The following is a 16,135-nucleotide window of genomic DNA, read 5'->3' on the forward strand; positions in this document are numbered from 1 at the left end:
GCCCTCTATGGCTATCTATAAAGAGTGCATTTGCTTCTAATCTTTCTGCACTGAATGTCAACGGCATTAAATTTGCATCTGAAACCAAGAATGACCTTCAGGCTCTACAGTCTTGTTAATTCTCTTTTGAGTTCTTGCGCCTTCTTTTATCCAGAATATCAAATTAACTAGCTAAGCTTCCTTGGGGTCAGAAGGAAAAGGGTGAACAGAGAATGTGAGGATATGAGCAGAGCAGATAGACCCTTGTGCTCCATGATGGCTGTGTCCCATTGGCAGGCCTTTATTAAAAGTACATTTTCCTCCTTGGCTGGGAGGTTTCACTGCCTAACTTCTCCTGGCATCCATGTGTATGCAAAAATCCAATAGTTTCAAGACCAAGATTCTTAACCCAAGCAGTTTAGGCTTCTGCTCTTTTCACGTATGATACCAAGCTGTGGCAGACTTTTTGACATTAGACATTCAGGCTGAAGCTGCTTTTGATGCACAGAACTAGGGTGCTGCTGAGACCAATGTGTATATAACATTCTGAAACAAGGTAAGGTAAAAGGTAAAGGACCCCTGGATGGTAAAGTGCAGTCAAAGGCGACTATGGGGTTGCGGCACTCATCTCACTTCAGGCCAACGGAGCCGGCATTTGTCTGCAGACAGCTTTCTGAGTCATGTGGCCAGCATGACTAAACCACTTCTGGCGCAACGGGACACCGTGGCGGAAACCAGAGCACATGGAAACGCTGTTTACTTTCCCCGCCACAATGGTACCTATTTATCTACTTGCACTAGTATGCTTTCGAACTGCTAGGCTGGCAGGAGCTGAGACAGAGCAATGGGAGCTCACCCTGTTGTGGGGATTCAAACCACCAACTTTCTAATCGGCAAGCCCAAGAAGCTCAGTGGTTTAGACCACAGCGCCACCCGAGTCCTGTGCTGAAACAAGGTGGCAACTGAGGACAACGTCAGCTCAGGTACATCTAGGGTTCATACTTTACACTGGGAAAAAGAAAGCGGGAAGCAAAGGAATGGGAGAAGGGCGCGGCACAGACATTTCCCCAGTGCAATAGTAATTCCTGCATTGCAGGGGGTGGACTAGATGATGCTCACAGTCACTTCCAACTCTACAATCAGGGTTCAAATGTAAGGTCTCACTCTTGGTGGCACAGCTTCATTTTAATTCAGATATTGCCATGAGTGCTCTGCCTGTGATTTTAATTCATAAAAACAAATTGTGACCTTTAGCAGAAGTATGGGAAATGCTGTTTCTGTTTGTACACTCGCACAAATAGTCTATACATCACAGACTAGCTCTTACTACACTTTCTTGGAGCAACAGCCCTTGTCCAAATCACACTTGCATGTGGTCATATCAGATAACTAAGGGATTGAATTTCCTCTGCGTGGCAAGCATTGAAAGCCACCAGCCAGCTCCAGTATTTAGGGAGAAGTAAACATACGTAGATTCTGCTTGCTCCTTTCTGATAAGTTATACCAGGGTAACACACCTGCATAAGCTTTAAAGGAGGAATGAGAACTGCTTTTGATAGGTTGTTTTTGACTATGTCACCCCTGAGCATTGGCCATGCTGGCTGAGGCAAGTTCAGCAACATCCGGAGTCAAAACAAAAAAATTTTTTCCCTTCCAGTAGCACCTTAAAGACCAACTAAGTTAGTTCTTGGTATGAGCTTTCGTGTGCATGCACACTTCTTCAGATACACATCTGTATCTGAAGAAGTGTGCATGCACACGAAAGCTCATACCAAGAACTAACTTAGTTGGTCTTTAAGGTGCTACTGGAAGGAAAAAAATTTTTTTGTTTTGACTATGGCAGACCAACACGGCTACCTTTCTGTAACATCTGGAGTGCCACAGGTTTTCCATTCCTACTTTAGAGGAAAGGGATGGGCTCTTATAGTTACAAAAAAAAAAACCCTCTGCCCATTTAGTGTACCAATTCAACAGTACAGTTCTGTAAGTGTTCTACCCAGCCACTATGATTCAAAGAAAGCCTGTAGGACATGTCCTGCATAATGTTTTCCTGATTAGTGTTTCTCCTTCCAATGAGCTTCTTTACACTGCTTATAAAGAACCAAATTTCTCCAACAGAGAGGTAAAACAATGTTCTCATGAAAACCTTTCTGGCTTTGTTGCTTATCATTTTGCAGTACCCACCAAAGTGCATCTTTGCTTTCCCCTTGAGCTCCTGTGAGAGGAGCTTGCAAATCCCAGAAAATGTGTCAACATGGCAAGCGAGTCTAGGAATTAAAGGTCTCAATGTCCTGGGCACCTAGAAAAGGGGTGGCAAACATCACTAAAATCTGAAGACTAAGCACCATATAGGTATTACTCACCTAGGAACAGATAATCCACATTTCTGAGCGACCGCTGGCCCATGTGCAAAAATGTGACTTCAGGGTAGAAGCAGGCTAGGGTTTGTCATCCATGACAACTAACCCAAAAGAAGTTTTGAATTCACACTGAAGATAAACTGGATCCACTGCGGCCCTTTCAAAAGCAGAAAGTGCAAGTGCTTGGCAGAGGTAGGATTATAGGCTCTAAATTCCCAACAATAGAAGTCTTGTTTGCCCAGATGGGCTTATCCCACTAATCAGACTGTGGTCTGTGGACATAGGAGAAATTGTAGCTTTGTGCTCCCTTAGGAAAAGCGATGCCCCTTAAGGTAAAAGAGAAATCATTCATTTATTACATCCCAGCCTTTCCCCAAGTTGCTCTCCTCAAGGACCTCTGGCTTAGCCTCACAAGCCTGTGAAGACTATGCTGAGTAATAGGCATAATGGCTGACTGGGGATTTGAACCCAGATCTCCTCCAGTCTGACATTCTGACCACTACACCATGCTAGCTTTCATATCAGCCTTTACTCAGGAACTTTCCACCATCACCCATGTACAACTAATGGAGAATCTCTAGTCCAGCTACAAAGTATGATTTAGGAAGGGGGAAACCCTCTAAGCTGAAGAGAGAACAGGAAACCTAGAGACTTCTCCCACGAGAGACTTATCTAAAGCAAGTAGGAGGTGAGGATAAAGACAGATAAGTGTAAATCAATTTCCTTACTGTCAGACAGAGTCTACGACACAGCAGCAGGCTTGCTGTGGCTTGATTGAGTAATATAGGGTTCAGACCAGTTCAGATTACTCCGTCATTACTTATAGATTTACACTGACTTTTAAGCAGGGTCGTAGTTCTTTGCCACTTAGAAGTTACTACTAGTATCCCAAGGTTGCAAACCGCTTTGAGATTTGTTTCCCCTTTAAAAATATAAAGCAGTATAGAAATGAAATGGATAATAAGAATTGTGCACACACCGAGGAATAATATTGATGTATTTTAGAATTTTTTTACAAACATTATTTGATTAAAACACAAAATGAGTGAGAAATGGATTACATAGTAATAGAGTTGACATTAGTCCTTTGGTGACATTCCATGTTTAAATGCTGGGTTCTGATACTTCATTAAAAAGAGAGCCCATCCAGTGTTGTGCAATCATAGCTGAAGCATGCCTTGCTTCCTAGCCAGACAGACTCTACTGCCCCATAATAATAATGGTATTCTGCTGTAGAAAATGAGATTGCCAGTCAGCAAGAGCAAAACAGTGGCAGAATCAGTTATGTTAGAGACCAATTAAGACAAGACACCTTTTCTACTATCCAAATGGAAGGAAATGGGCAGAGTGTCACTCCCATAACTCAAGAACATACAAGGGAGCTTTTCTTCAATTATCTGTAAAATAAGTAGAGATCTTATTAATGTGCACTTTGCCATTTGCTCATGTATATTACTATTATTTCTCGTAGCTTATGACCATCCTGTATTATGCTGGAGAATCTGAAGATGCAAGCACCATTGTGAGCATTTTAAAATTATATTTAAACACCCCAGAACTCAAATTCATCAGGCAGCAAATAGGCACTTTCTTCCCTTTTCAACTCCATATCTGTGCTTTCTCTAACCATTAATTCAGTCACATGCGGCAAAACTGGCCACTTACAAAGGCACAGAGCAGAGGCAGGCAATGCTGCTGGGTCCCAATTGTCAGCCCACTAGTCAGGGAAGATGGGAAGATGTAACATCTGCAGGGTACCACCCCTGCCCCCGAGCCAGAAAAATTCAAATAGTATTTTTAAAAACAATACTGCAAATACTTTAAAAAATACTGACCACTAGTTTCAGTTAATCAATTAGGTGTTCATCAGGGCAAATAATAATAATAATAACAATAACAATAACAATAATTATTATTCTGAAGGTGGAAGAGTGCTTTATCTCTAGAGAATGCAAAGTTAGTCTAGTGAAGGAATATCATCTGCAGCAACTGGACTCAGATTAACAATGGGTGTGAAACTGGCCAATATCTTCTTCACTGCTGCTTTTTCGCTGGCTAATATGCAGAAAGCTTAGCCAGCCATGACACTTAATCTTCAGGCTTCTGCAGACACAACCTTTACATGGTAAATGCAAGTGGAGGGAGACGTCCTAAAGTGGTACCAGGACTGCCACTTTTATCTGGCAGTACTCCTATGTTCAACATCCTGAACAGCTACAAGATGAGCAGAAATTCAACAAATACGGCCTTCTCCATCAATGTACCTGTTACATTTCTACATGCCATGCAAATAGAAAGGGACATAGGAACTCTGGCCGTAAAAACAAAGGAAATGGACTTAAACAATGTACCACTTTATTGCTTAAGTGATACCAGCCCCTTAAGAAAGGGAGTTCTGTGATGTCTTAAGGCCTAGACCTGATTAACAGTTTACCTAGATGCAAGACATATTAACACCCTCTCAGAATACTGCACATCTCTGAAATGATACATCATCCTCATATTAGGCAAGAGCAAAGATATTTTAGGAAATAGGTGTCCACCATCTCGCTACTTGTGATTGCACAGTGATTTCTCCAACTTGGAGCCTGTACAGTAAAATGGCAACGTAATAAAACCACCAATAAATGACTTACGGTCCTGTACTCCATTTCTACTGCAGTCTGGCCCCCCGCTTAGGAAGAATTTATAAATGCAATAACCACAACATCTAGCAACGACATGTATGTATCAAACAACTACCACAGACAGCACTTTTGTACGAATTTCCATCATATCAAGCAAGAACACTTCGGAATCAAGGCAGTTCACACATTCAGTTGCAAAACAGGAACAAGACATGAGAACCAGGATCAAATATTATGGCTTTCAAATAAATAGTGGTTATCTAGTCAATCAGCTCTTTTCCCAGCAAATATTCATTTGAACAGAGAATTATGGGGCACATAGGCTCATGAAAAATCCAGTTCCAAAGTTCGTAAGGCTGAATACACAGCAGCAATTTACTTCTTTATCCAAGCAGCATCAAACTGTGTGGCTAAATCCCTTTGTGTTCCCCTTTTGTTCCCCTAGCTCTTTACCTGCAGCTTAACTGCACAGCAGTCACCCGGAAAGAGCTTTCAAAGTATATAATCTTGATGAAGTGTGTTTCCCCCTGGTTCATTTTTCACAGATCAAAAATAAAGAGTCTGTGCCTGACAAAGGTGTTGAACGAATTAAAAAAAAAGAGAGAAGTGCATAGAAAGCTGGGGCAGTTCTATCTTCTCTACATAGCCCTCACAGAGCCATGATTTATGACCGGCATTGGAGTAACTGTTAGTTTTAATATCCACGGCTGTTAACTGGGCCTGGTGAGAGGCACCAATGGCTTCCAGCATTGTCAAGAAGAGTTAAATGAAATGTATTTAACACTGGAGGATGGCGAATGACTGCTGGAGTTCCCCACAGGTCTTAAAGATCAATGTGTATTTCAGTCAAGGGTGCAGAGACGACCTTGTGCATTACTGGGGAGGTGATATAGCTCAATGGCAGAACACATGCTCTGCATGTAGAAGGTTCCACATTCAATCCCCTGAAAGTCCTATTAAGAAGGATCAGTGAACAGAGCAGGGAAGGAGGACACTGGAGACCCACTGCAGGTCAAGAGCAGGCAGACCAAGGGTCTGAGGCAGGTTCAGGTGCTCAAGATGGGACAGTTAGGAACTTTGCAGGGTAAGTTTAAGGCCTGTCCTGCCTTTGCAAATAGGCACTTGGTTATTCAAGATCTCTTACTAGAAAGAAAGCCAAGGGCTAGAGGTCAAAATAAGTGCAATAAGTTGGTGTGCTATAGAAATATTTTAGATATACAGTGCAGGGGCATGCTGCTAGCATTTCCCTGTCCAAAAATGGTGGAGAGACGTCAGGCTTTTCAGTACAGTGTGATCACAATTTTCTCCAGCTTTCCTTCCAGAAACAGGTATATGGTCCTTTCAAAGTATTCGGCCTCTACAGTTTCACACACCAGTTCCTCTGTTTGAACCTATCCGAGAAAGAGAGGGTGGGGGTGGGGAAATCCCACCACCAACAGAGGAGACTTTCTTTGCTTGCTCAGCTGAGCAAAGAGGTAGATGTTCAGAGACATTCTCTTCAGGTGCCGACAGAAAAGAATTAGAACTGGCACCAGGGTACTGGTGAAATGCAACAGTGGTCTTAAGATTCACCCTCTAGCTGCGCTTTGGCCAGACGTTTTTGACAGCTGAAACAAAGAGATACACTGTGTTAGTTTTGCTCCACTACATGCTCTATAACAGAAACAGGGCGAAGTTTAAGACTGCCAAAGCAGAGTCCTAGGAGAACTCCACATGCAGCATTAATTTCCAGTGAATCAAACCCACAAAAACCAAGAAAGCTATAGAGTTTGCCTAGGATAATGACGCTAGAGCAGAGGGAACAGGCTGTAGGCATTTTATCCCTATCAGAAAGACTGTAGTCCAACTGGTAGATTTTTATGTTACTTAAACATCTATTTTTAAAAGAGGCTATAGAGACCTGACACCTATTACATGAACTTTAGCATTAGGAAGCTACAGCCCCTATGTCAGAGGTTTCCAAAGATTTTTGCCAAGCCCTTTTTGTCTATTTGAGCTTTGTAGGTGCCTGCTTTAAAGATGCAAGCTGACAAGCCCTTCTTATGAGGCATTCATCTGCATTTTCTCCAGTTTGCCACTCAGCTTTCTGACTCTCGCCGTCTCCTACGCCTACTTTGCAAAACTTGTTTTTATCACTGTCCTTCAAAATAAGAGATTTCTTCAAAAACACTGTGCCTTCACGTTTCTCAATCACTTGTTTAGCAGAAACTGCCACCCACCTGGTCACATCACAAGGCACGAGAGTCCCATGCAGCCTTGATTCCCATCTTCACTGCTGTTGAGTCTTTTCATCCGATATTGGCGGATCTCCCTCACCAGTGTGTAAAAGGCATCTTCAACACCCTGAGCGGGAAAGATACTCTGGTCAGAAACAAGTGATTCTGGGCCTAGGAGATGTTTTCCTTGTTGCCCCTTCTCCACACATTCCTCTTGAAAGGTTTCATATCAAATTTACCGAGCGGGGACTGCATTACAGTAGTCGGCAGAATCAATGCAATAAATAGGGGAACTCTCCCACTACACTCTCCCTTATATACATCCACCCCCATTCATGCATAAAAACATACATAAACCTTAATCCCCACCATTCATTCATCCATTCATTCATTCACGTTCACTCATGCACAACAGCAGCCACTGGACTTGAAAATAAAACACTGAAGCTGAGGTTGAGAAGGTCATTTTGTGGGTACAGTGGTACCTCGGGTTACATACGCTTTAGGTTACATACGCTTCAGGTTACAGACTCCACTAACCCAGAAATATTACCTCGGGTTAAGAACTTTGCTTCAGATGAGAACAGAAATCGTGCTCTGACGGTGTGGCGGCAGAAGGGCCTATTAGCTAAAGTGGTGCTTCAGGTTAAGAGCAGTTTCAGGTTAAGAACAGACCTCCGATACGAATTAAGTTCTTAACTCGAGGTACCACTGTATTACAGCACATGGGGGGAGAGTTAATCCTTCCCCCCTAACTGTAATTACCATGAAGATTGCCCACCCCTACCTGTGTGGCAAATAGACTTAAAAAGAGCTTCATATTTTGAGCCGACATGAGGGTGCTGTTGTTGTTTTTGAAACCTAATTGCCACACCCAAAAGGGGGGGGTGCCACACGTGCCATGGAAGTCTAACCCTTTCCTCCCAAGCCACAAATGTGCCCACAAGACATCAATCAGGTAGGCTTGGAAAAAAGCCTCCTATTGACATTAATTAGAATTTTTCAGGCCTGATTGCTGCATGCATGGCATTTGGGGCAGTGGAGAGGGGAAAAAAGGGTTAACCCCAGCTGTGATTCCCCCCAGAAAGGGTCATCCCTACATGACAAATAGGGTTTTAAAAAAGCTACCACTTTCTTTAATGGAACCTTACTCCTCACATGCAGGAAGTGTGCTTGCTCCCCCCCTTTTTTTAAAGGTTCCAAGTTTATGCAGCCTATAGGATAGTACTCCTACCAACAAGCTCCAACCCTCTGCCTGCCTAGTGCTGGCTTCTCAATCAGTGTACCGGAACAGTGCTGGCAGTTCTCAAGAGAGCAAAACAGAAGCACAAGAATCCATTACCTGTCTCGTTTTGGCAGATGTCTCAATGAAGGGAATCCCATAGCTCTTGGCTACTTCATGAGCTTGTTTGGTATCTACTGTCCGTGTTGGCAAGTCGCATTTGTTTCCCACTAACACCATTGGTACGTCTTCAGAATCTTTCACTCTTTTAATCTGCTCTCTGGAGAAATGGGTGGGAAGAGATCACAGCCTCTATGTTTCAATTTTACATGTTGTTCAAATTGCCATTGCTCCCAAAACACAGCAGCTGCACCTGGTTGCTTCTCTTCTGACTTCAGATAATGAAAAATCCTGCAGTTCAGAGCAATGCCATAAGGTGGCCTTTTGATATCACATGATTGCAAAATTTTAAAAAGCTGTCCTTCTGAATTGAAAGTGGGATGGAAGTCAAATCAGCATACCATTAACTATATGAACCAGGTAATGAGAACAGAAAGGTGCTCCAACCATCCTTTTATTCACCTGAGTATGATCCTCTCCATCCCTCCCTATGCCAGGGCAGATATCACAATGGTCCCTTATTTCTCCAGAACTATTTGAATATTTTGATCAGGTAATGGTATTTGATTGATTTATGAGCAAGAACCTGTTGAACAGCATATTCAGCTGTACATAAACTCCTGAGCTTTTGAATGTGCAGTTTGATTTCAAACCACACAGGCAAATGAAAATACTTTATCAGATAGCAGCTGACTGACAGGTGGGCAGCCCTCACCTAATTGTCAAAACAGTCTATGGGAGTTGGGGGAGGTCAGGATCTGACCTGCTGGCAGGATCCAGTTACCACTTCTGTTCTAGACATGACTACTAACCGCTTTAGCAATACAGTCTATTCAAGGGCCACGGTGGATTTTGGCTCAGCACTAGCACGCAGCTGTGCCTTTCCCACCTCCTTCCTGCAAGCACAGCTTACCTGTAAAGATTGATATCTGCAAATGATTTGCTGTTGTTGATGGCGAACACACATAGAAAGCCTTCCCCAGTTCTCATGTACTGATCTCTCATGGCGCTATACTCTTCTTGCCCTGCGGTGTCCAGGATATCTAACAAACAGGTCTCTCCATCAATAACTACCTGTTTACGGTAAGAGTCCTGTGGGAAAGAAGTATAGTTTCAGGACTAAGCATGATCTGATCCACCAAATCCTGTTTGTAACACACTTCAACACACTGTGATGATCCACAGTTTCGAAATCAGCCCTTCTCCAATCTTTACTGTATTTGGTGATTTAAAGGATGACGTGCTTCCAGAAGCATGAGCTGTTGGGGGATTCCACACATGCCTGTTTCAATCAACTGAAGAACCTCACGATCTTTTTTCAAACAAGAAAATACATCAGTTGAGATTTTGAAAACATGGGAGTTTCTGGTAAAGTTCCAGAAACCAAACTTAGAACAAGGGAGGAATCTGTGCCTCAGTTCTGGGAGAGCTCTGTCCCTCATCCTTTTAATCCTACAGCAACCTCTGCCCCCAGTCTCTCCCAATTCTTTGCCAAATAATTCCCAAAACTCAAATATTTTAATTTTGTTACACATACTGGGTAGTGTCTGGCTAAATCATACTCAGAGTAGATCCACTGGAACCAATGGATTTATGTTAGCATAACTACAGTAATTTAATCCCACTGATATCAATGATTTAAAACAGTGTTCCCCAACCTTGGGCCTCCAGCTGTTTTTGGACTACAATTCCCATCATCCTTGACCACTGGTCTTGCTAGCGAGGGATGATGGGAGTTGTAGTCCAAAAACAGCTGGAGGCCCAAGGTTGGGGAACACTGATTTAAAAGATACCACTGATTAACAGTTAAGCAGATCTGAAAACGGGACGCGAGTGGCGCTGTGGGTTAAACCACAGAGTCTAGGACTTGCCGATCAGAAGGTTGGCGGTTCGAATCCCCGCAACGGGGTGAGCTCCCATTGCTCGGTCCCTGCTCCTGCCAACCTAGCAGTTCAAAAGCACATCAAAGTGCAAGTAGATAAATAGGTACCGCTCCGGTGGGAAGGTAAACGGCGTTTCCGTGTGCTACTCTGGTTCACCAGAAGTCATGCTGGCCACATGACCCGGAAGCTGTACGCTGGCTCCCTCGGCCAATAAAGCGAGATGAGCGCCGCAACTCCAGAGTCGGTCACAACTGGACCTAATGGTCAGGGGTCCCTTTACCTTTACCTTTAGATCTGAAAAAATATCAATACTTTTGCAAAAAAGTTCTGAGCTTTCTGATATTATAAAGATAAATGAATCCATATTTTCTATCCACTTCTTTAAAGACAGGATAAGTTTAATGAGTGTGAAACTCTGGGTTTCTAACACTTAGCACTGACGACAGTATGCTGCACCTCTTGTATGCTGGTAGCACAGCAAACACAAGAAACATAGGTTCATATCATACACATTCAATAAGTTCCCAAAGCTGAAAATGCCTGCAGGAGCTCACCTCTATAGTGGGATCATATTCATCTACAAAGTGATTCTGGATGAGCTGGATGGTTAGGGCACTTTTCCCAACACCACCAGCTCCTACCACCACCAGCTTGTATTCAGTCATCGCCCTCCTCAGGGACCTGTTGGTAGGACAGATACGTTAGCAGAGCCAAGATCTCCAAAAGAGAAACACATAGCAAATGCAGAGACAGAATAAAAATTCTGAACACCCAACATGTTTGATACTGTAGTAGCCAGCAAGAGGGCTTTACCACAAGCTGAAAGGCAGATGATAAATTAAACAAAACAAGGCCAAACTCAGTCTGAGAATTCATGGATGATTGATCTGGACCCAACCCCCCCCCCCAATACAGGCTCAGCGGTGTAAGATCTTAGACCTGGGCTGCAATATTGTACACATTTACCTGAGAGAAAGTTCTGTGGAGTTTACTTTTGAGTAGGCACGCACAGGATTGCATTATTAGCCTAGGTAGCCACTGGCTCAAATCCATTCTCTACCACAGGAGTGGAGAAGCTTGGTCAGCCTCTGGCCACATTCCCTTCATGGCAACCTGCCTGGGGCCACATGCCAGTAGTGAGCATGGCCAGAACATTAGTGGTGGGAGCAACTGTAGATATATCTTTGTACTGTAAGTTACACACCCCTCTCTTAACTCCAGCCAGGCAAACAAGAAATGTTATCAGAAGTCAAAGGCACATTCCAGACAGGCAAAAATATTTAAGGAGGGGTGTGGCTCGGGAGTGTGTGTGGCCTAGGAAGAGTCTTGTGGGCCGGCGGAGAGGCCTGGAGAGACACATATGGCCCCTGGGCCCGAGGGTCCCCTTATTATCACAACACTGTGAAGCAGTTTAGGTTGAGCAGCAGCTTGCACAAGGCCACTAAGGAACTTTTACAGCAGAAAGAAAGTTACTGGGTGGTGCTGGGCAAGCTACTGCTCAACCTAAACTGATGTGAGAATAAGATGGAAAATATGTAAATGATTTCTGAATAGGAAACTGGAGACAATCTTGAGATGGATGACGATAACCCAGCTGAAACTCAATTCAGATAAGATAGAGCTGCTCTGAATGGGGAATCTGACTGATCTGGATAGAGAGGAACAACTGGCCTCAGATTGTATTGCATTTCCTGAAGGGTGACATCAAAATTTGTAGTTTGAAGTGCAGCTGACATCTGTGGTTAGCAGATTTGTATGGCCTCAACATTATGTCATCCTTAAAAACTTCTCTTTTGGTCCAATTTCTCTTAAAGGTTGCTCTTTTAGAATTGGTAATTTTGGTGCAGAGAGTTCTGTCTATTAGCAATTTATACTGATGTTTTTAAACTGTTTTTAACTAGCTTAGGTTTTTAAATGACTGCAAATACTACTGCTGTTATATTTTGTATATGTACAGTTTTATGCAATCTGCACTGGATGGCTTTGCACAGAAGGCTAGAATACAAATGATTTTATAAACAGAAATGTTGTTTCAATACAGAGCATACAGTGAATAGATTTAGGCGGTGTCTCGTGTCAAAATGTAAACATTTCAGAACACAAACTTGTGGCAGAGAAAGCTATCAAGCCACAATGGCTATATTCCACCTCCACTGACAGCATTCGGTGCGCCTCCAAATACAGTGGTACCTCGAGTTAAGTACTTAATTCGTTCCGGAGGTCCGTTCTTAACCTGAAACTGTTCTTAACCTGAAGCACCACTTTAGCTTATGGGGCCTCCCGCTGCTGCCGCGCCACGGGAGCACAATTTCTGTTCTCATCCTGAAGCAAAGTTCTTAACCCGAGGTAATATTTCTCGGTTAGTGGAGTCTGTAACCTGAAGCGTATGTAACCCGAGGTATCACCGCACCAGCGGCTGGGAATCGCAGGTGGGCAGAGTGCTGTTGCACCCGTGTCCTGCTTTCGGGCTTCCCACAGGCACCTGTCCCGCCACTGTGGGTACAGGATGTTAAGACTACTAGATGGACCACTGGCCTGGATCCATCATCAGGGCTCTTATTACGTTCACTCGCGCCTAGCCTGCGACTGCCAACGTCTGATGTCCAGAGGGGGGCAAAGGCGAGCCCCGCTTGGCAGCCCCAACACCCCATCTCTCTGCACGCCTTGGGACCACCAAGGGCAGCCGGGCAGCCCCCGGAGGATCCTTCCCCATACGAGAAGGGCAGCGAAAGGGGGTCGCCCACTAAGCCCTCAGGCTGCCGGCCCGCAAACAGATAGAGCCGCTGAGATAAAGCCCCCAGCAGCCCGCATGGAGGTCCAGGGGAGAAGCGGCTCCAGCGGCAGGGACGGGCACACCCAACCCGGGCAGCGAACCAAGAGCCGCCCAAGGCAGCGTCTCCCGGCACCAGGCGGAGAAAAACAGCGCCGCACCTTCCCGACCAGCCCCTCAGCCCGAAGGGGAGACGGGGCTGCCCTGCCTCCCCCTTTCCTCGTTACGACTCGCCTCTCACCTCACTTCCAGGCTCCGCAGCCGCCAGAACGCCCTTCCCAAAATCGGTCCTTCCGACCCGCCGTACAGATGACGTCATCCCCCGGCACCGGAAGCATTCGGAGACCTCGCTCGCTTGGGCGGGGCTAACCGAAAGCAAGGGCTCCGCGGGGAGCGCTGGGCGGCTGGATGTTGTTGTCCTTTTGCCTGGCGAGAGCAGGTGGGAGGAGGGCTCGCGGGACGGCGCTTCCCACCCCAGTTGCGGCAAGTAGGAAGGAAGGACGGCGCCGGATTCGTTTTGGCAGGACTCCGAAGCCAAACGCAATGCCCGCTGCAGTCCCCGGGAGTTGATGGAAGTCGCTTTCTTCAGGACCACAGCAGTGGCTTATGGAGCCAGGTGGCGCTGAACTGTAGCCCTCCGTCTGTTGTTGGACTACACGGATCGGGAGTGGGGTCCCTAAGATGGTTGGGTGGCGCCTTGTACGCCGCCTCCTCCTGCACCAGCTTAGCTGCAGCTGCTACAGCCAAGCTGGTCCCAAACATATTGCTTTCCTTTCCTAAGGAAACCCAGCCAGATGGGTGGGGTATCATCATCATCATCATCATCATCCTTTGGGCTACATCAGCAAAACTGGGAGGGTGGCCTTGTCGTCTGGGCAGCCCAAGACCTCCATACACAGGGCTTGCGCCCTGGGGAGATCACTTTGCAGCGGTTGGACTTCACCCCTGAGGCACACTCCATTCTCGAGGCAGATGGAGGCCAACATCATCATCCCTGCCCATCAGGCACACTTGTGTGTCCATTGTAGCCGCTGCTACATATTCTCACAATGATCTCATGCTGCCTTTTTAAAGTGGTCATGGCAGGGGATTGAATGCAGGACCTTGCACATGTTATCACTTACAGAGCACGGGTCCCACTGGAGTGTGAATGAAAAAAATTGAACTTTTCAAAATCCCTTCTCACTAGAAGATAGTGTGCTTTTGTGAAAATGTCTCTTTGCATGGTGTCCCACCCTCGCTCTTCTTCCCTTTTCCCACTATGTGAACGGACCAGTGCTACAGTTCTTTCCCCGTCACCTCTGAATCCAGCTAGACTTTGCTTCTACTCAAGCCTCTTAAGATAGGAGAGGGGGAGATAATATACTGAAAACACATGTTTTACACCCACCCTATAATGGCCAATAGGTACTTCATGACACTTGTAAAATCACAGTGGGCACCCAGTGATACCATTATAGCAAAAATAGTATATATGCCTAACATAAGCAAGTGTTTTATGAAATCATATATAGAGATAGTGAATAAAGAGAACCTTTATCCACAAACACTTGAAATCAGTTGCATAATGAAGCTGAAATTCATTAGATTCAGGATAGCCAAAATAAAGTTACTTTCTTACAATATAATTAACAAGATCCTATGTAAATACTTTGAGGGTTGTTTTTTTACAATCAAACAGTGTATAAATTTTATTAAATAAATAAAACATCAATTCAAAACTGTTCAGAGAAAGTAATAGCAGCTGCATTGTGTACACACATGCACAAGAGCAGGAGTCTGTTATTGATTTCTTGTTCTTGTGCCTTCTGGAAACATCTAGTTGGCAACATGCTAGACATGTTGACCAACTTTAGAGTGTGATCAGTTTTTACCAAAGAACTTATACTTTGTATAAACAAATAGCTGCATATGTACTACACACTGAGAATAACTATTGTCAGAATCTGTCTATGAACTCATTTATCAGTCTGATAATTTCATTGCAGAAAGGATTTATGGGTAGTAGAAAATTCAGTTTTAATCAAGAGTAGACCCATTGAAATTAACAAACATGAGATTAAGTTAGGTACATTAATTTCAGCACATCTGCTCGGTGTAAAATTTAGTTGAATAATGAGGATGTATCAGCTATGGAAGTAACTAATCACTTGGTACCATTATTTGAAGGTATATCATGCTTTTCCTACGAGTATTCCTGCTTACCACCCCCCACCCCCCCAATAAAGTAAGCTTTCAGACAATGCCTTTGGCTTATTTAGAGATAGTTCTGAAGTTGATGGCATGCTAGTATCTTTGACATTTTGGTTTATCTAATCTAATAGACATCATATTACATTGTTCCCAGTGGAATATTGGTACCTGCTATTGTTTAGCAAGTGTAATTGATATCAAGTCATTTAAAGAGGCACCCTTTTCTATATAATTTGCAATGTTTTGCTTAAATGAAAGAAAACGTGAATGAAATTGGAAGTAGACTACTTTTATGGGAAAATAATATGTTTTTGTTCAAATACAGAGAAATCTGAAGTAGGATTTATTCCCCAGCAACCGACTTCTCAAGCTACTCCCAAATTTTGGCTGACAAGAACTGAACTCTCTCAACCCTAATATACTGCAGGGAAGAAATGTTTTAAAGCACCATTGTGAAGAGGTACTGTAGACTCATCCCCTGTATGTTCTAAGCGTACAAACCTAATCCGTCCACCCCTGCTTTATAGCACAACGATGGTATGTACATATTAATGTTGTGCACCAGATCTGAGTGAAAACCATATCACAAACTGAATTGGGCAGATCTGGGCTTTGACTGTTTGGTTGAGACTGCCATGGGTCTAGTCAGCCCACCCATAGTGAATTGGGGCGATCTCAGAAAGTGGAGTGGTCAGGTGGGTAGGGGAAGAGGAAAGGGGAAGGCAAGCCAAGCAGCCTCTGCAAGATTGAAGAGCTGCGTGACAC

The 16,135-nt window shown here is 44.2% G+C and overlaps 1 protein-coding gene across 2 annotated transcripts; it reads right to left on the reverse strand.

Annotated features, from left to right (window-relative positions):
• Window positions 1-4,677: 4,677 nt before the first annotated feature.
• On the reverse strand, window positions 4,678-13,530 carry NRAS (NRAS proto-oncogene, GTPase). Of its 2 annotated transcripts, none has more exons than XM_053393567.1 (6): window positions 13,419-13,530; window positions 10,962-11,088; window positions 9,438-9,616; window positions 8,525-8,684; window positions 7,186-7,309; window positions 4,678-6,573 (listed from the first exon to the last, which is right to left on the reverse strand). In XM_053393567.1, the coding sequence occupies exons 2-5, from the start codon at window positions 11,070-11,072 to the stop codon at window positions 7,190-7,192; spliced, it is 570 nt and encodes a 189-aa protein (XP_053249542.1). In that variant the 5' UTR covers window positions 11,073-11,088; window positions 13,419-13,530; the 3' UTR covers window positions 4,678-6,573; window positions 7,186-7,189. The 2 variants fall into 2 exon arrangements, with proteins under 2 accessions (XP_053249542.1, XP_053249543.1); XM_053393568.1 differs by lacking the exon at window positions 13,419-13,530 and adding an exon at window positions 12,971-12,991.
• Between the last annotated feature and the right edge of the window lie 2,605 nt (window positions 13,531-16,135).

This window comes from Podarcis raffonei, chromosome 6, assembly GCF_027172205.1.
Source record: "Podarcis raffonei isolate rPodRaf1 chromosome 6, rPodRaf1.pri, whole genome shotgun sequence".
In the NCBI taxonomy this organism is placed as follows: Eukaryota; Metazoa; Chordata; class Lepidosauria; order Squamata; family Lacertidae; genus Podarcis; species Podarcis raffonei.